At 40.6% G+C, this 20237-nt stretch overlaps 1 protein-coding gene and 1 long non-coding RNA gene across 12 annotated transcripts in view; one reads left to right on the plus strand and one right to left on the minus strand.

The window, feature by feature from the left end:
• Window positions 1-9071, plus strand: part of MET (MET proto-oncogene, receptor tyrosine kinase) — a 105674-nt gene extending 96603 nt beyond the window's left edge. For all 6 annotated transcript variants that reach the window (XM_063155310.1, XM_063155312.1, XM_063155315.1 and 3 more), the window contains exons 18-21: window positions 1181-1290; window positions 3752-3917; window positions 4773-4909; window positions 5053-9071. In XM_063155310.1, coding sequence (XP_063011380.1) covers window positions 1181-1290; window positions 3752-3917; window positions 4773-4909; window positions 5053-5263 — 624 coding nt within the window. In that variant the 3' untranslated portion in view covers window positions 5264-9071. The remainder of the gene's footprint in view (window positions 1-1180; window positions 1291-3751; window positions 3918-4772; window positions 4910-5052) is intronic.
• The window catches only part of LOC134417733 (uncharacterized), an 83173-nt gene that overhangs the window by 55106 nt on the left and 7830 nt on the right, over window positions 1-20237 (minus strand). For 2 of the 6 annotated variants that reach the window (XR_010027619.1, XR_010027625.1), the window contains 2 exons: window positions 4864-4973; window positions 2833-3094 (listed from right to left, as the gene is read on the minus strand). The exons of 1 other annotated variant lie outside the window; for it this stretch is intronic. This is a non-coding gene — a long non-coding RNA (uncharacterized LOC134417733). Of the gene's footprint in view, window positions 1-1285; window positions 2810-2832; window positions 3095-4863; window positions 4974-5153; window positions 5273-9252; window positions 9587-20237 lie in introns of those variants that run through there. 3 more of the 6 variants (XR_010027621.1, XR_010027624.1, XR_010027623.1) reach the window with 3 other exon arrangements.

The following is a 20237-nucleotide window of genomic DNA, read 5'->3' on the forward strand; positions in this document are numbered from 1 at the left end:
TCTCATAATTGCATTACGTCTGTAACTTGCTGCTGTTCCTACACCTTAACCTTTAGCACTTGCTTAGTCTGGCATCGAGCCCAGCCGCAGCAGTGCCACTCCTTCCCCTCCCCCTCAAATTCCTCTCTAGAATGTTTCCCAGAAATTATCAGCAATAAGTATTTCTCATTTCCCATCCATAAGCCTCTTTATAAACAAATGTGTTTATGAGATCTGCGTCCAGGGGCTCAATCATCTTCTGGTTAAACTGGCACATCTCTGTTGACTTTAGCACAGCAGTGCCAGTCATCAGCATCTGCTTTTCCGGCTCCTAGGTAAGGGAACTCCATGTGCAGCTCATGTCACAGTACGTTTATTGTCAGTATTTTTTCTTCTTATCTTAAGAAAGAAAAACAGGAGCTGTTATACAAATTATGTATACTCTTTTATCAGCAGTCTTCCCCATTTCCACTGAAAGACTGTAGATTCCTCAAATGTGCCTCTTTGCTTTCTCTCAAGTAGGAGACCACAAATCTTACCTCAGGCAGTGCAAGCCCACTTAACACTGTAGTATTTAACCTATTTCACAGTGTTAGAACAATATAAAGTTACTTCTGAGCCCATGGGATTTTTTCCTTGCTTTTACAGAAATCATCAATAGACAGTACAATTTAAAAAAATAATTTCAACAAATTTTTGGAGGAGTTAAGCTTTGAGAGGCTGGGACCCACTCCCATTTGAGCTTCTTTCATTCTACAAGCACCAGGACCCTTGTCTGTAAATAGTGCCATGTTCCTTCCTGAAATAAATAGAATAATGACCACAGTTGAGCTCCAAGTTCACAGTTATTACCTTCTACTGAGTTACACGCTATCATCCTTAAGTCCACATGTGTGAATTTTTTGTATCATCTGTGATGCTGAAGTTTCAGCATACTGTTCCACTTCTCAGGTCAGGTTATGCTGCGTATGCTGCAAACTCTACTCTTCTGGACACTGTCAGCTCTTTTGTTTTCTTATAGTGTGTTTTCTCACTGGGGGTAAGAAGCTGACCTAAACTTAAACCAGTTTCACTACAAGCACCAACCGTTCTTGATCATTCTGGTGGCAGGAGAGGTGGATAAAACCTAGAGCCACAGCATAAAGCTCTCCAATCCTTAAGCTTCTGCATTAATTTTATCATAAATGTTTGTGTTTTACAGAATCCAACAGTAAAAGATTTAATTGGATTTGGCCTTCAGGTTGCAAAAGGAATGAAATACCTTGCAAGTAAAAAGTTTGTCCATAGAGATTTGGCAGCAAGAAACTGTATGTAAGTACAAAGGTCTACTTTCAGCCACATTACCACACTCTTCTGTGTAAAACAGTGAGATGAGATGAGATAAACTGAAATTTCCAGGATTCTGCTATTTTTTAGTAAAAAGATGGTGGTTTTTTCATTGCTCTGCAATTATACTGATGTTTGTCTTGCATGCTGATGAGCTACTCATCTTGCTAAGGGCTCATTTCTAACACATAAGCTTTTTTTGAGTGTGAGAAATAAGAAAGCTGAGGTGAAAGCGTAGCCTCTCAAAATCATTGGTTAGAGTTTAAAAGGCATCTCCTAAGGGAAGTTAAACTGCTGTTGCCTCAACTTGCTGTGCTTCCACCCAGCCTCTTCAGAAGCAGTATGTCTCTGCTGCCACACCTAACCAGGAGGGAGAGGAACACAGGGGAACTCGGTGAGAAAAACAGGAACACAAAGAAACACCAGTGAGACCTCTTGACAATAGTCTTTCATTACATGAGTATGAGCTTGCTTTGGCTCAAACAGGCACACAAATTATTATTCAAAGAATCTTACTAGTGTCTGGGAAGCCAGACAGTTCTGTTCCCACAAAGAAAAACTGATACAGGATTTGCCAATATGATTATGCTGATTTATCACTGATGTTGTGAATTAATGAGGCACAGCCTTAAAGTTTATTTTTAGCACATCATAAACTGGAACTCTGGCTGCAAAAAGGTCATTAACCTGTGACATAAGATGTCTTACTCTTCTTTCAAGGCTGCACACCTGTGCAGCTGAACAGCCTCTGAAAAAGAACATTTTATTGCAGGTATTGGTTTGTTTAAAGAGATGGGGAAAAAAAAGCCACAAGCAGATTTTGATATTTCCTAAGAAGAAATGCATTGGGTTTCTGAACAAAAGACCTAGTTCATCTAATCAAAGTCCAAATGGTGGCAATGGGACATTCCCCCTGGCCTGCTGTCTCTTCCTTGGGTGAGGAAGGAGCAGCTCTCAGGGTGTCTCACATGACCACTGAATATACTCCTATAGGGATCAGCACTTCAGAGCCTGGAGAGCTGCAGCCACCAGACTCACTGTCCCCAGAGGCCATGTGCAATCCAACGCTCAGTTCAGGCCCTGCTGCACTGGTGATGTCTATCAGAAAGGAAGCCAGCTGCAAATATAGTCCTCAGGGACTATATACTCTATTCCACTATCCTGGAAGAGGTGCAGGAACCTGCTATGGCATAAACTGTTTCCTGTTGATCCATCAAAGTTCCTCCTACTCCCTTCATCAGATTAAGTTACAACATCAGTAAATACAGCAGATGGTTCTGTCCCATGCACTGACTTCAACAGACCAGAGTTGTCCAGACAGAAACCTCATAAATTCAAGACAAGGAAATGTCATGTGCAGACACAGAAAGACAGGATCATTTAGCCTAGAGAAGGTTCAAGGGGATCTTATCCATATGTATAACTGATATGGTGACTTAAAGAAGAGGAAGCCAGGTTCTTCTAAGTGGTTCCCAAGGGCAGGCCAAGAGGCAGTGGGCACAAACTGAAACAGAGAAAATTGCATTTAAACATAGTAACACTTTTATACAGATGACTGAACACTGGCCCAGGTTGCCAGAGAGGTAGTGGAGTCCTTATCCTTGCAAATATTCAAAACCCAGCTGGTCATGGTTCTGAGCAACCTGTAGTAGCAGACCCTGCTTTGAGTAGGAGAGATTATGGTGAACTAAATGATCTTCAGGGGCCCGTTTCAGCCACATCCATTCTGTGACCTTGTGATGCTGTAAGGAAGCCCAAAAAGAAGTGCTTGCTGTGACTAGGTCTGCACCTGTAAAGAAGGATAGGCCTGAAAATGCCCACATCCACACTCTGTCTGTTTGTAACAATGATACCACTTATCAGGACAAATACCAGGCTAAGGAGGTCTTCTGGTATGGCTGAGCTGGTACCCCAACAGAACTTTTGTTATGCCATAATTTTCTCCCAGAATACACACTAAACTCATCCTTAGTTACACGAGTACATTATTACATAAAGGCAGTCACTGAGATAATGATGGATCCCTCCTTATCAAAACTGAGAGTAAGTAGGAAAGGTGATGCATTAACTTGGAAATAAAAATGAGCAGGTTTTAAGGATACAGAAGAAAAAACAGCTGTGGAAGAAATGATGTAGAACTCAATCAGGATGTATAGGCTATTAGCAAAAATCTTTTTATACATAGCAATTGTTTAAAAATAGCTGTAATTCAAATTGTATTATCAAAACAATATCAGTAATTTCCTGAGTTCATTCACTGTGTTAAATGCGTGTCAAATATGCTTTGCTGCACTTTTGTTTCAGTGTTACATTAGTTCATAGATGCCAAATAAAGTACTGCCATCCAAAGTCACAGTCTCAAAAATGCAAGTCAGTCATTATAATCCACCAACACGGTAAATCTTTGCCACTCAGTTGCAAATAATACCTCTTGTCTTTTCTGTAGGTTGGATGAAAAATTCACTGTCAAGGTTGCTGATTTTGGTCTTGCTAGAGATGTCTATGACAAAGAATACTACAGTGTACACAATAAAACAGGAGCTAAACTGCCAGTGAAATGGATGGCTTTAGAAAGTTTACAAACTCAGAAGTTCACAACAAAGTCAGATGTGGTAATGTACAAACATATTTGTATCACCTATTTATTTCTTTTATATTGCCTGAGGCATCTTTCTAGTATTTAATTAATGGAACAGCTCCAAATGAAAACTGATATGTGAATCTAGCTTTTGTTCACATAAGAACAAGAGTCTTTCTACATCCAGAAAGTGTATTTGTCCCAATCACTAAGCAAGAAGTTGTTGACCTGATTATATGTTACTGCTCAGGAAAGAATTAGGAGTTAAACCCTGTTCCAAGGGACACTAAGGACATTCCAAGAAGCCAAGAACCCTGCTATAGGAGGGGCTCTGGAAAGCTTGACAGAACAGGTTAAATTGGAGACTCATAAAAGTCTAGTCTGGCTGCCTACAGTAATCTCAAGTATTACCTGGCCATGTACGAAGAAAAAATTGTTACAATGAAGTCATTGGCTGGATTGCTTTGTATTTTAGCTCTCTTTTCAATCCAGATTCAGATTGACCTGTGATGCACAGAATTTTCACCATGTATATTGTCTTCAGCAGGTATTTACACAGAGTTAGTCAGATCATCAGTTCATGTAAACTGGCAGAGCTCCATTAACCTCAAAAGAAGTCTTGCCAATTTATACCAGCAAAGTAGCAGGCCTATAGGCTTTTATTTTCTTTCATTTACTTAGTTGAGATTCTTTGGCTCGTATTTAAGTGGCTCCTCAAGTCCCTACAGCATTTATTAGCCCACTTAAAAGAAAGCTGAATGCAGTAAAACAACTTTTCAAAGGGAAAATCCATGCAGTTAAATGCTTAAATCTGTCAAACCATCTTCTAAAACAGGAATGTAAAGCCCTCCAACCCTTTAACTTCTTATTTATTTCTTTGTTTTCTTAGTGGTCCTTTGGTGTATTGTTATGGGAACTTATGACACGAGGGGCACCACCTTATCCTGATGTAAATTCTTTTGATATAACTGTTTACTTACTACAAGGAAGAAGGCTGCTGCAACCTGAATACTGCCCTGATCCACTGTAAGTAAATCGTTTGCAAAGGCTTCTGCAAATCCTGCTGGTTCTTCTGCTATAGTAATTGAGGCTGTGGGAGGAAAGAGAGAGTTGGGTTTTTTCTTTTTATGTGATTTTATAATTGAGCACCTCTTCTATTTGAATGGCAGGTATGAAGTCATGCTGAAGTGCTGGCATCCAAAACCTGAGATGCGTCCAGCATTTTCTGAACTTGTTTCAAAAATATCAACAATCTTCTCCACTTTTATTGGGGAACACTATGTTCATGTCAATGCTACTTATGTCAATGTCAAGTCCATTGCTCCATATCCTTCTCTTCTGTCATCACAAGACAACACAGACATGGATGTTGACACATGACGGGTATGTCTGAAATTAAGGAAAATCCATTCTTCATTGTATGAACAAAGAGCAAAACATTTTGTCCACTAGTTTTTACTGCCCAGTCTTTGTGAGAACACTGTTGCACATGTTTATGTTGTTGCCCAAGTTGCACTAGTACAAGGACACAATATCATATTGTTTAAGGATACAGGATTCCATAAACAGTAATTTCCAAGTATTTGGAGAACGCCATCAATTTACCAAATAGAAATGTGGTGTGCTACCCTCCAGAGTTAGTTCCCACAAACTGTCATTAATGTGCGCTCAGACCCAAGAACAAATGCCATGGAAGTAAAATATCAATCAGTATGGCTGGAAGGACTGTTACTGTGCATGTACTTTAGGATAACGAACAGTGCAGAAATGGTTTTCACACAAAAGGCCAAGAAATGCAATGAAAATTACAAGAGTTTAAAATGTATTTTCATCCCACATGGGGAAAACTTCGGATTTTTGAACTACATCAACAAGGTTTCTAAGAACCTAGGAAGCCAAGATAGCCAGCCTCATGGTGTCTTAACAGAAATCAAAATCAAGAAATGATGTGCAGTAAAATAAGTATAGAAAAGTATGAATGAGTAAGAGCTGGGTGAGGAAGACCAAGACAAAACTGGAACTGAATCTGGCAAGGGATGCAAAGAATAACAGAAAAGGCTTCTACAGGTATGTTAATCAGAAAACTAAGGCCAAAGAAGGTGCTCCCTCTCTGTTAAACAGTGCTAGTGGATGAGGAGAAGTCTGAGTCCTCAGAATTCCCTCAGTCCTCAGACTTTCCTCAGTCTTCAATGGCATCATTTCTTCCCACACCTCTGGAAAGGATGGACAACAGGATGAGGACTGGGGGAACAAAGCCCCTCCCCCTGTAAGTGAAGACCAGGTTCATGACCATCCAGGGAATCTGGATGTGCATCAGTCTATGGGACCTGATGAAATGTATCCCAGAGTTCCGAAGGAATTGGCTGATGCACTCACCAAGCTGCTCTCCATGATATTCAAAAAGTCATGGCAGCCAGGGAAAGTCCCAGGTGACTGGAGAAAGGGACCAGTGTACCTATCTTTAAGAAGAGAACAAAGAACAACCCTGGGAACTACCAGCCTGTCAGCCTCACCTCTGTGCTTGGGAAGGTCATGAAGGCACATGAAGGACAGAGCAGTTCTTCACCAGAATTCAAGACACCAGCACAGCTTCTCCAAGGGCAGGTCCTCCCTGACCAGCCTAGTGGCCTACAAGGATGAAGTGACTACACCAGTGGACAAGGGGAGGTGTACAGATGTCATCTACCTGGGCTTCTCTAAGGTTTTTGTCACAGCCCCCCACAACCTCCTCTCTGAACTGGAGAAAGATGGATTTGATGGGTGGACTATTGGATGGATAAGAAGTTGTTTGGACAGCACATCCAGAGGACATTGGTCAATGGCTCAGAGTCCCAATGGCCATCAGTGACAAGTGGTGTCCCTCAGGGGTCAGCACTGAGACCAGCGTTATTTAATATCTTCATTAATGACACAGACAAAGGGCACGAGTGCACCTTCAGAACATTTTCAGATGACACCAAGCTGAGAGGTGCAGTTGACACACCTGAAGGATGGGATGCCATCCAGAGGGACCTGGACAAGCTCAAGAAGAGAGCTGGTGGGAATGCTATGAGTTTTAACAGGACCAAGGGCAAGGTGCTGCAGCTTGGTCAGGGCAACCCCTGTATCACCACAGGAATGAACAGATCCAGAGCAGCCCCGCCAAGAAGGACTTGGGGTGCATGAGAGGCTGCAATGAGCAGGCCAAGTGCCCTCCCAGCCCAGAAAGCCAATTGCAGCCTGGGCTGCATCAAGAGAGCATGGCCAGCTGGTCAAGGGAGGGGATTCTGCCCCTTCTCCACTCTGGTGAGACCCACCTGGAGTGCTGCATCCAGCTCTGGGGCCCATTACAGGAAGGACATCAATCATCAACCATGATGATTAGAGGGTTGGAGCACCTCTCCAGTGGGAAAAGGCTGGGGGAATTGGAATTGTTTAGCCTGGAAGAGAGAAGGCTTTGGCATGACCTAATTGCAGCCTTCCAGTACCTGAAGGGAGCCTGCAGGAAGGATGGAACAAGACTATTTACAAAGGCATGTAGAGACAGTACAAAGGGGAATGAGTTTAAACTGAAAGACAGAAGGTTTAAATTAGATATTGGGGAAAAATTCTTTACTGTGAAGGTGGTGACACACTGGAACAGGTTATCCAGGGAAATTGTGGATGCCCCATCCCTGGAATTTTCAACATTAATCAATATACCCACAGCAGAGGGGCTGGAACTCTATGATCTTTAAGGTCCCTTCTAACCTGGGCCATTCTATGATTCTCTGATTCTGTGTCTTACCAGTTCTCTGGTATAGTCAGACGGTACAAAAACAAAGGGAAAATCATCTAGCTTAAAGCATTCCTAGTGTCAACATTATTCCAACATTCAGTCATTTATTTGAGTCAAACAGTCTACAGCAACAGATCTCTTGCTGAAAAATGAAAAGCCTCCATTTCTTTCAATAAACAGTGAATCACTCTGGGAATTAAAACCTGAAGGCTGCTGTCTGGTGAGTCACTTGGTGAGCAGCTGAAGCTCTGCCACCTACCCTTGGGTAGAGCTCCTAACAAAGGTGAGCAAGGAGCAGAGGTGTTGCAGGCTGCCCTGACCTAAAAAGACCCCACCATCACAGGCATATCAGTAACTTCTTCATACCAGCCCTGAAGAGCAGAGAAGACTGATCAAAAGAAGAAATGGCTTCAGGCCCTCTTTACTCTCTTCTTGGATCACACAACCCAGTGAATTATCTACTTTTAATGCTATGTTATGACCAGAGAAACAATTTTGAAAAGAGATAGTAAATAAAACTTATATTCATTAGGGAAGAGTACTATAACTTTAGGGCAAACATCACATGTCATTTCCGTTCCTGTGGAATTCTGTGCATACTACTGTATAGTTTGTTTAGAATAGAATAGAACTGGGTTTGCTGGTGTAAACACATAAAGTATTCTATTTTTATATTAAAAAAAAAAAGTTTATTTTTAATGACATTTACAAAGTTTGGTTAGGCCACAAAATACTGCACTGTGAACATTTCAGAAAACGTATGTCAATGTACATGATTCATAAACTGTAGCAACCTTAAGAAATACTGTGTAAATATTAAAAAGGAAAAGAACTGACTGTAAACACACTCCACCCTAAGTATAATATCTGCATTGCTGCAGGCCAGGCATTTTAAGATCTTCAAAGAGAGGTAATGCAGATAAAGAACTGATATTAGGGAGATATATTGTTCTTTAGGAGACTGTGTTATAACTGAAAGATTTATAATGAGGGCAGAGTGTGCAGGCAAGCTCTGAGCAGATAATATTGTATTGTGTTTCATCACCACTTTCATTTCAGAAATGAACTTTCATGTCTGCTGAGAGTGATACTAATTGTAGATTGCTCAAGGACAAAAGGCTTTGCTGCAGGCAAAAAAAATCATCTCTATGGTTGTTAAAACAGCTAAGGAAGTTTATGACACAAAGATTTGGAGAAGTTACTCCAAACTTGTACGTACATGCTTAAGGAACGCTGCAATGTGAAACAGAGGACATTTTTACTATTTATGAACTTTTGCTTAATAAAGTTAATGTTGTGTCTGGGACACCTGTAAGAATATGTGATTCTGGTAAGATTTGATGTTAGTAAGTTCATATATTGGCAAAGAGCTGAATGGTACTTATGTTTATAGTTGTTGTCATGACTGAATAAACATGTTATTAAAATGAATTATTGTAATATGTTAAACTCCTCGTGCTAGAATTACTGCTCACATTCACTGTTAAACTGACAAGTCTGTCCATATGCTTTTTCTGATAAACATGGGAAGAGCAACCTGTGAAACTGTGGGGGAGAGGGGAAAAAACCTCAGAAATCTAAAAATAGAGAGTGCAGCAATAAATCAAACACACAGTTAATCAGCCTCCTAGTCATAAATGCGTCAGAGAAAGATACCAAATATTTGTTGTCAACAACTATGGCATAGTTTGTTTGAATAGGAAGCCTCTTGCCTAACCACAGGCTCTACCCATGCAGAGCCTTACAATTCTTGAGTTGGGGTGGCATTTGAAGCTTGGAAATTTGCTATCATAAAGAGTACCTGCGTGATCCAGCAAGGATGCCAGCGCTTGTGTTTGGTATCCAAGTCCCTAATCAGTCACAATTCACAAGAAATTTCAATTACCTGAACCTGTGCCCCTCAGGGTCATCCATCCTGCGTTTCATGGCTGTGAGGTGTTTTGTATCTGTGAGAAAAATCCATGGGGCTCTTGGTTCTTCTGGAACAAGAGGAGCCTGCCCCACACATTTCCTCCCAGTTAAATGAGATGTATCCCACTGAATTCACAAGTTCTCTTTCATGAAGTGTATTTTAGTGAGTATCCCACAAACACTGCAATACACACCATCCTGCGCCTCTCTAAGTCAGATCCTTCACAATTATTTCTCCAGAGTCTTATCTCAGGGGAACATTTTGTACTTAACTCACTCAAGACTATTTCAATGCACAGCATCTCATGGACAGCAGGCTGAACATGAGCCAATGTGTGTCCAGGTGGCCAAGAAGGCCAATGGCATCCTGGCCTGGATCAGCAATGGTGTGGCCAGCAGGAGCAGGGCAGTGATTCCTTTCCTGCACTCGGCACTGGTGAAGCCACACCTTGAGTGCTGTGTCCAGCTCTGGGCCCCTCGGTTTAGGAAGGATGTTGAGATGTTGAAATGTGTCCAGAGAAAGGTAACAAGGCTGGTGAAGGGTCTGGAACACAAGTTCTATGAGGGAGCTGGGGTTGTTTAGCCTGGAGAAGAGGAGGCTCAGGGGAGACCTTATCACTCTACAACCACCTGAAAGCAGGCTGAGCCGGGGGGGGTTGGCCTCTTCTCCCAGGGAACCAGAGACAGGACAAGAGGACACAGTCTAAGCTGGGCCCTGGAGATGTTTTAAAAAAGACTGGTTGAGGGACTCAGTGCCATGGCCTAGTTGACAAAGTGGTGTTAGGTCATAGGTTAGACTTGATGATCTCAAAGATCTCTGACCTAGTTAATTCTGTAATTTCAACTGATTAAAAACAGTATTTATATGCCCTTGTCATTTCAAAATATCAGGAAAACTCAACATCAAAACACATTTTCTCCAGACACATTTACTTCTTAACAAAAAATATATATACTCAGTTTTACCTCCAAGTATATTTCAGGGAAAAAATCAGACTTGACAATCTCCAGAGGTCCCTTCTAACCCTAAATATTCTTTTATTCTGTGAAAAATGCATTGAAAATAGCAGCTAAGAATGAAAACATTTTGCTATGTCACAAGATTGATCCATTTTTATTCTAATTATTTACATTTAATTTACTTTCCAATAATATTTCAGGATTTCCCTGAAAAGTCAGTAAAAAATCTCCGAGGTTTTAAAACAGTCCACTGTTAATACCAGGCTCTTCAATCTAAACCAGCATAACACACAGTCAAATGATAGTCTGAACTTAAATACCAGATTTGTAACACATTCCTCTGATTACTTCTCATGATTTCTCAGGGATGCTATATATTGCATTTATGAAAGGGTCAACAGAATCACAAGCTTCCCATGCTCATCCTAGTAATTTTGATTATACCAGGTACACACTGCAGCAGATCTGCAGCTGACTTACACTGGCAGGCTTCCCACCACAGGAATATCAACAGTGGATGGGGCCCATGGCCAAAACATTGCATAACAGATACCCTAAACAAAAGCCAAGAGGCTGAAAAATAGGCAGGGATATCTCACCCCACAGAAATTTTCCTGTTGATTTTACACCAACTTTTTGAGTGCACTATTAACTCAACCATTGAGAGTCATTTGCCTCTATTTAGGAAGATTTTTATTCCATTGAGAGTAACTTGCCTCAATTAAGGAAGATTTTTAATACATCCACCAATATCAAAGGTTTCCAAAACAAAGGAAAATGGTACACAGAACCACTGGGTTGCTAAGGCTTAGCATATTGCTAATTTTCTGTCTCTGGTGTTAAAATCAGTCATGAAGAAGAGACCTACATGCCTTATGTAAATAAATTATGAGGTTGCAGTGGCAAAACAGTACATATGAGAAACTGCAAAAGGTCCTCAAAATAATTTTATACCTAAAGATGAAACTCACCCTTTGGGAATTTGATTTCTGGGATTCAGCCATAATATTATATCAGAGGAAAAGGTCATAGTAGATAAATGAAATGGAAATCATAATAGGTTTTTTACTCACTAAGCAAAACATCTATTCCTGAAAATTCCAATTTCCATTCTTTTTAACAAGCAGGTCATGAACTGAGTATTCCGAGCATGAAAGAAAGACACAGGAAATCTTAGGATTGTGCCAAACTGATTAGTAAAAACATTTACAAGAAATTGTGATCTCACAGACAGCAGGGAGAACTCAGAACAACTTTATTGACTCAAAAGACACCAGCCCAGTGGAAATCAGTCTCTCACTCCAGAACTGTGCTCTGACACTAAACCTGAATTTTCCTTTTGCAATCCCCATCCACCTGCTAACACTACAGGAGCATTTTTCCAGTGAGGATTCCAAAAGAGTCTTTCTGATTAAGCTAAGCACTTGTAGCCACTCCATGACCTCTTGGGGGACAGAAGAGAAAAGATTTCTGTTTTGTAAGAGAATCTGCTTCTCTGGCTGTTGTTACTATTAATTTTGGTGCTTTCCTTTCAAGAACCAGCAGCCTCCTCACTACACACAATGCCTGGGAGAGACCCTCAGCAGAAGGTAAATCCTTGCCATATTCAGCCCAGGGGACCCTCTGGTTTGCATGTGCTTTTCTGTTTCAGCAGGAAGTACTTTGGTGCAGCCCAGTGCTGTTGGGAAGTTCATCCCTTTCTTACATGCACTACAATTTAACAGGGAATTCATCCTTGCTCAGGCCTCTGAGGCTCTGTGCATTCCTACAAACACCATGCATTAACACTTGCCAGGTTCTAATTATCAAGCACACAGTGAGACCCTCTCTGGCACAAATGACAGTTGAATATCCTTCTTTAGGATGTAAAAAATGTTTCGTTGCCAAAAACTTTAGGGTGCATGACCAAACATGGATACCTCGGCTGCCAGGAGGCTGCAACTCACTGGGGCAGTTGGCATGCTTTGCAAGTGTGACAAAACTGAATGCAAATGCTAAAAAAAGAGTTTGAAATTTAATTAGGAAGGAAAAAAAGCCCTCCAGACAACAGTGGTATATGCTCTATCTTGTGTGGCTCAATATAAAATAAAGGGAGTTTAAGAAATACAGTGGGGCTGCAGCATGTTGGAGCTCATGATGGAGAATTGATGGCAAACATGTGAGAAGATGTGACAATACACACACCCTCGTCAGCAAGTGGCACATAATGAGGAGTCAGTCACATCCAATTCCAACTGCATGTTACCGGTTTCTTTGGGCAAACCTTAGAAGAGGAGACTGCTACAGTAATGACAACCACCATCAGAAGTTAAAAACACTTTGACCATGTGATTTTTGCATTTTGTAGAGAAATGTAAGTAAATTAATAGCTTCTTCATTCACTGTCAGTTACTGGAAATGTACCTACTGAAATTACCTGGTCTATTAAATCACTAGCCATGCCTATGTGCTATATCTGCCACCTGTTCACAAGAACTACAACAGCATTGAAACATTTCCCTCAAAAGTCAACAGCTCAATAACTGTAAAAGTGCTCCAGCACTGCTGTGTCCTCCATACAGCTTTGAGCACCAATATGTTGCAGCTATTGTCTGAATTTTCAAACAGTAGCTCTGAATCAGATGGGAAGAGGGTAAAAAATTGTCAGGCCCATGCAATTCCCATGAATTATGTCACTGAAGTGAGTGATGAAAACAAAATCACCTCATTGAAAGGTGAGTTTGTTTCACACAAACATTTCATACACCTGACCTGTTGTACGAAATGCAGGTAAACAAAAGGCAGACAACAAAAGGTAAACAAATGTCAGAACTATTTCTACTTCTTTTTATTAAGTTTACTCAAAAATATCCTGAAAAAATACCTGTACATCTGAAATAACAGTGATAAAATACATTTGCTAGAAATCTTATTATTAATTTGCATCAGCAGGATTTTCTTAAGACCATCACAAAAATACAAAGTGAATTATTTTAAAATATGTTTAAATCTATGTCATATATCTAGGAGCTTCCAAATATATCTGCCAATTCATTTGGATAATTGAAGGGAATTCTTTTCTATTGGCATTCTGGGCACTGTGAAATAGGTTTTATGTCTTTGCCTCTAGTATCTTCACACTACCAGGAAGGCATCATCACTGGAGGTTCTGTGCACAAATACTCACCTGATATTATTCTCTGTAGATAATTCTGAATAGGAAGATAAGTCTGGATGGTGATGAACAATAGGTTTCTATTATTACTACTGAGATGAACAAGTCATTATTGACACAGCACTTCTCTCAAGATTCCCTTCCAAAGTCCTTATAGTACTTACCATAAAATTTATGTAGTTATATCTTTTACTGCATAAAATAGTGAATGGTGTTAAAATAGTAACTTCATTGCAGAGAAAGTAGTGTCCATGAAGGTTAATGGCCCATACTGAAAAGCCAATAACAAAAGTCTTTGCTTAATGAAATGCTTGGTTTAGATCCTACTTTTCATATTGTGCTTCTGCACTAGTCTGCCAAGCAGATAGTATAAAACAGACTCATGACTCATTCATAAAGTACAACATACAGGATCAACACTCTGGTATTTTCAACCTGAATTCAAATCAACAAGGGCTCATTTCAGTGAAAAAAAAAAAAAACAAAAAAAAAAAAAAAACTAACTCACCAAACTTCCTTTATCACCTGAATGAGAATATAGAAACTTTGTCCATCATTTCTACATTCAGCCACAATCAGGAAATTAGAGACTGCAAGAAGATCAAAGGATTTTACTGCTCAAGGTATCCAACACTATTTTCTACAAGTTTAATGCCACTCCTCCCCACCACTCTTACTAATACCCCTAAATAGCTTGGTCAAATTTTATGAGGAGTAATTTTAAAAGCTGGAAGAGCTCTCTCTGGACAAAAGCCATCTGTTTGAAGTGCTCAACTGCAAGACCTGAAACGCTTCCCAGCATTTTTTCACTTCCCAGATGTACTTACTGCAAGTTCCAAATATCTGAGCATAAAGTGACAGATTTGCACAGTTGCAAGGGAACTTCTGTTCAGTCATAAAGCACAATTTAGCAGTAAGCTGTCAGATACAGGGGATCTGAACAAGGAGGGCTGCTGCTTTGGCTTATCTATGTTCTGCCATGCCAGTGTTGTGTTCATCGTGTGTGAAAGGTACCCACAAATGCAGACACTTCTGTTGTGCAGTGGGTTTTCATATATATCACATCTTCCCACAGAGCCAAGCTACACTTAGGGAACATGAGAGATATTCCTCAGCCTACAATCATTTTTCACTCAAGACAAGGGAAAACTGAAAAAAAAGCTGTTATAAAAGCATCAAATCCATCCTACCTCTGAGATCAGCTAACATCAGTACACTGTTCAACATGAAGGAACTAACCAGCTATTTTTGAGCATACAGCTCAAAAATCAATCACTCTTAGGAAGACTTGTTAAGGAAATTATTAGCAAAATTATTTGTGTTTAGGAAATACTGAAAATTGTATAAGTGTCTTCATAAAAGCCTCCTTGTTTCCTTTGATGATGCTTCTAATCAAATACTCCTCTGATTAAACAGCTAATGAAAATTGCAGCCTGCTATGATACTGCCTAGTGCCAAGGCCTGAGGAGGAAAGCTGACCAGAGAATTCGCAGAAAGAACCAATTTTATCTCTCTTTTTGGTGATACAAGTTTTCATTTATTATAATGAATACTATTACCTAGCTTGGAGAGAGTGCTTTTCATAAATAAATTTCAAAGTACTTGCGCAGAAATACAGGGCTGGAAGATGTGTCAGACTATTTGGTCCAACCCATGTCACTAAGGGCAGACACACTTAATGTTTTGCCTTGGCAAACATTTGTCTGATGTTTTCTTTTAAAAACCACTTGTACAAGCTACAAGGATTTCAAGGTTTCATTATTTTTATAGTGGTAGAAGTTCTCCTCAATTACTTCTCTAAACCTTTCTCACTTTGTATGAGACCCATATCCTTCTTTTTGTCCCAACACTGGCTACATAGCCAACAAACAACTGTCAGGTTATCTGTAGAAAAAAAATAAGCAAAGATGCCCCATCTTAATCTCTTTTTTTCTCAGATTAAAAAGCTCTTTTCATCCCTTAGTCATAGCCTTTATTTTCTTAACACATTAAGTTTCTTCTTGCTGGTTCTTCCCAGTCTATCTTTATTTCTTTCCCTCTAAAGTGTGGTGCCAAAGATAAACTCGGAATGTACCACTTTATAGAGTGATTAGGTCAGCAGCTGTGTTGCTCATGGCTAAACTAAGTCACCAATAATATAACCCAGGTTGCCTGGACAAACAACATACTGCAGCACATTACGTGCTCAGAGGCTTTTTCCCACAAACAGATTGAGAAATGTGGCTCTAGGTGCGAACAAGGCAAATAAGTAACTTGCCTGAGGATCTTTCTGGTCATACAAGTTAGATGGGTCTGCAATACACTGAGTCCTCTTTTTTATAAGTCTATATCCTACTTTTGTTTTGAGATTATGTCCCTCCCCTAACTCATTCTCTTGTGATTACCTTAGTTGAACCACTGCACTCAGGAAAGCTGCCCCAAGAGGACAATTTTAACCAAGCAGCTACAGCAAAGCCAGGAGCAGGAGTTCAAGTTAGTTGGAACCCTAATCCTGCATACCTTAGCCTGCATTAAAAGAATATTACATTCATTTTACATAATACATATTTTTAAATACATATGTATTTAGTGGTTTCACACTTCCTTTGTCTCTATTTTAACTAATTTTGATCCATTAACTTTGAATAACTTGCATAATCCAGCCAGGTAATACCAACAAATGAGACACCTCTGGCTTCTAAAAAGGAGCTGTACGAAAAGGAATTTCTTGAGCACTTATTCATGGATGTGTCAGGCAGAAAACAGGGCAGATTCAGGAAGCAGAGCAAAGCCCAGGGCACAATAGAGACATTGTTCATGGTGTAATAGGGAGTTATGATATTTGGAAAGATGGAAACATTAGACTCGGGTAGGTGAGGGAGGAGGTGCACTGAGGCTCCACATTTGCAATGTCATACCAGCCCTCCTGCCACTCTCTCCCTCATGCCAAACCTGATGCATGGGAAAAATGCCCAAGGACCCTGGGAGGTGTCTCCTTCTGACCAGGGCTCTCTGAGGCCACTGACCCTGACGGAGAGCTCTGTGAGACTGCAGCCAGTGGGAAAGGGATGAAGTTCTCTCAAACTCCTGAGAAGCTGATTCTTCAGCAGTGCTTACACACACACTGGTAATGGCATGTTCTGTGCAAAGACTGGCACAGCAGTTAAAACTCACAGGCAAGCTCATTGAACATCAGCTCCCTCTACTGTAAATACATTGGGATGTGTTCTTCTGCCACCCCAGAGCTCCCCAAAATGCTCAGGTTTGACGGAAGTACTGCTCTGAAGCACTGGAAAAATGGATCCTGCAGAACCGGCAGACAGGAAGACAGCACAGATTTTTCTTTTCAGTTTTTGTGGTTATGATAATTGAGTTTTCAGTCTTCTTGCATATCCATCTTCCATATATCCATCTCTAGTTTGTCTCAAAACTAGAATAAATTTCATGATCTTAATCTAATATCTTACAAACAACTGTAGGCTACAGTCTACAGAACAGTCTGCTGCAGTAACTGCAGTCCTGCCTTTATTACTCACAATATTAATTTCTGACAGAAAATGTAATGGCTGGACCCTAACCTCTGCTGATCATTTTCCTAATTATGATGTTTTGTCTTCCTGAAAAGGTTAAAATTCTGACAAGTCTCAATATCTGATGGCTGTGTCCATCTGTACTGAAGGCTATTCTTGGTTCCAGCAGAAATCAGAGACATTTGCAGCACAGTTCAGTAACATAGCTCCATTAATTGATAAGATTTACTCAAAAGTATTACTTGAAAGGACAGAAATATTTGCTCAGGCCAGATTGAATTAAATTAATAGTTTAAACATAAAAATACAAGAGGCTGGCTTTTTAAAGAGAAACGGAAATATTTTTTGTTTTGAAATTGACCTTATTTTTTTAATGTTAGACTAAACAAAAGTTTAATTTCAGATTAAACCAGTGCTCATGGTTTTACTCAGCATGAAATCCAATTAAATGATCAAAGTATCAAAAGTCAGCCAAGAGATCAACAAAGATGAGGACAGCAGAGAGGCTATCCAAGAGTGGATAGTCAGAGCCTGTAGTAAAGTCTTTGTGTGACGGAAAGCAAAGCCACAAGATCAGAAAGAATCCAAACATCCAGAGAAGGGATCAATAGCCTATCCATGAAAATGGCTCATTTATTGATTACAAAAAGGAGAAGGAAGGTGTTAAAGTTGTAAGACAGGGATAGAGAGCAGAGCGCTGAGATTCCAGTTTGCTTGGATGTTGAAGAACAGAGACAAAGAAGAAGATGAAAGAGTGAACAGATGAAAATATGATCAAGGAAGGTTAGCTCAGAGGAAAAGGACGCATCAAGGGGATGGGCTGAAAGCACTGAAAGAGCACTGAGAGCCAGCAAGTATCTCCCAGTAAGGAACCTGAGGGACACACAGAGCTGCCCCAGACAATAGGAGAAAGGGACAGGAGGCCAGGACATCAGCATGTCTGACAAGCATGGGTTGGAGAGATTTCAAAAAATCTCTCAAAAATTCTCATGCCATCCTTCCAATATGCTGTAGTGCAGATGGTCACATCTCATCCTTAGCCATGGGCCTCTAGAGTCCCCAAAGACAGATAATGAGAGAACAGGGATAAAAAGCAGAAAGTCAGTTTGATCAACTTAATGCTTACTTTGTACCATTCCTTTGATAGGAGAGGAATAGTCAAAGCAGATAAAGCTTCTTTGAAATAGGAATTGACAAAATATAGCAAGTGCATGAGTGGAACTTTATCAGAATTATGCCACAACTCATTAATCTGTATCACAGTAATGGTGTTACTTTAAAGTTAACACCAGTATTTCAAAGCAAAAGGTCTTCTGGATCTCTAGCAACTCACTGCAAACCCTTTACAGCTAATCAGTATCATTGCTTCAAAGGAAATTAAACTGTCTCCACCCAGTAACTCCAGTGGCATTTGATCTACAATTGGCTTGAAGTTAAAAATTAATTACCCTTCCAACATATTGATTACATGACTATAAATATAAAAGCAGCAGCCCAGAACAATGTACACTGACCCTCTGTTGAAACAGCATGTTTGTTTTCAAAAGGAGCTAATTAAGACAAGCTCCCGAGAAGAGGAGCAGTAAAACTAAAACCAACATTGCCATCTAGTGCATTGCTGGGGTCAGAGCACCACACAGAACCGCCTCATTCTTTATTTCACTATTTCCTCATGCTAACGAAAAAGGACTGGTAAATAAATGCCACACTCCATTTGCCTGAGGTCCCGAGGTGGGGAATATATAACTTTAAGGTAAAGACAGTCTTACATCATATTTACATTTGTATTGTAGTAAAACCTCACAGTTAAATCTACTTAGTAGATTTAACTGCTGACTGGGAATTACCTGAAACAAATAAAGGTCTACATTGACATTTATTCTCAGGTTCTAAATAATTTTGTTTCAAAACAGCTACACTGAAACATTTTTGTTATTTTTAGATGTTATCTAGGCTGAGAGAGGAGTTGTTCAGCCTGGAGAAGGCTCCAAGGAGAGCTTACAACATCCTTCCAGTATCTGAATGGGCCTACAAGAAACCTGGAGAGGGACTTTTTATAAGCTATGTAGTGACAGAAAAAGGGAGAATGGCTTTAAACTGATAGAGGGTATGTTTAAGTTAGATATCAGGAAGAAATTTTTTACTGTGAGAGTGGTAAGACAATGGAGCGGGTTACCCAGAGAAGCTGTGGATGCCCCATCCCCACAAGTGCTGAAGGCCAGGATGGATGGTGCTTTGAACAACCTGCTCTGGTGAAAGTAGCCCTGATCACTGCAGGGGCAGGCAAAGTGGGGAGAGAGGGTGTAATTACATGATCTTTAAGGTCTTTTCCAATCCAAGTTATAATCTTTATAATATGCACTAAAAGAGATAAAACTTTCTGCATATGTTTCAAAGCTTTTTATTAGAATCACAGAATACATTGAGTTGGAAGGGACCCACAAGGATCATCAAAGTTGGACTCCTGGCCCTGCACAGGACAACCCCAAGAATCACACCATGTGTCTGAGAGCATTGTCCAAATGCTTCTTGAACTCTGTCAGGCTGGTGCTGTGACCACTTCCCTGGGGATCCTGTTCCAGTGCCCAAAAACCTCCTGGGTGAAGAATCTTTTCCAAATACACAACCTAAACCTCCCCTGACTCGGTTTCATGCTGTTTCCTCAAGTCCTGTGACTGGTCACAAGAGAAAAGAGATCAGTGCCTGCCCCTCCTCTTCCCCTCATGAGGAAGCTGTAACTGCAATGAGGTCTCTCCTCAGTCTCCTCCAGGCTGAACAGACCAAGGGACCTCAGCCTCTCCTCACACGGCTCCCCTCAAGGCCCTTCACCATCTTCATTGCCCTCTTTTGGATGCTCTCTCATAGCTTTGTATCTTTCTTACACTGTGGCACACAGAACTGCCCAGAATATTCAAGGTGAGGCTGCAGGAGTACAGAGCACAGCAGGACAATCCCCTCCCTTGCCTGGCTGGTGCTGCTGTGCCTGATGCCCCCCAGGACAGGGTTGGCCCTCCTGGCTGCCAGGGCACTGCTGGCTCACATTCAACTTGCCATTGACCAGGA

Source organism: Melospiza melodia, chromosome 4 (genome assembly GCF_035770615.1).
Source record: "Melospiza melodia melodia isolate bMelMel2 chromosome 4, bMelMel2.pri, whole genome shotgun sequence".
In the NCBI taxonomy this organism is placed as follows: Eukaryota; Metazoa; Chordata; class Aves; order Passeriformes; family Passerellidae; genus Melospiza; species Melospiza melodia.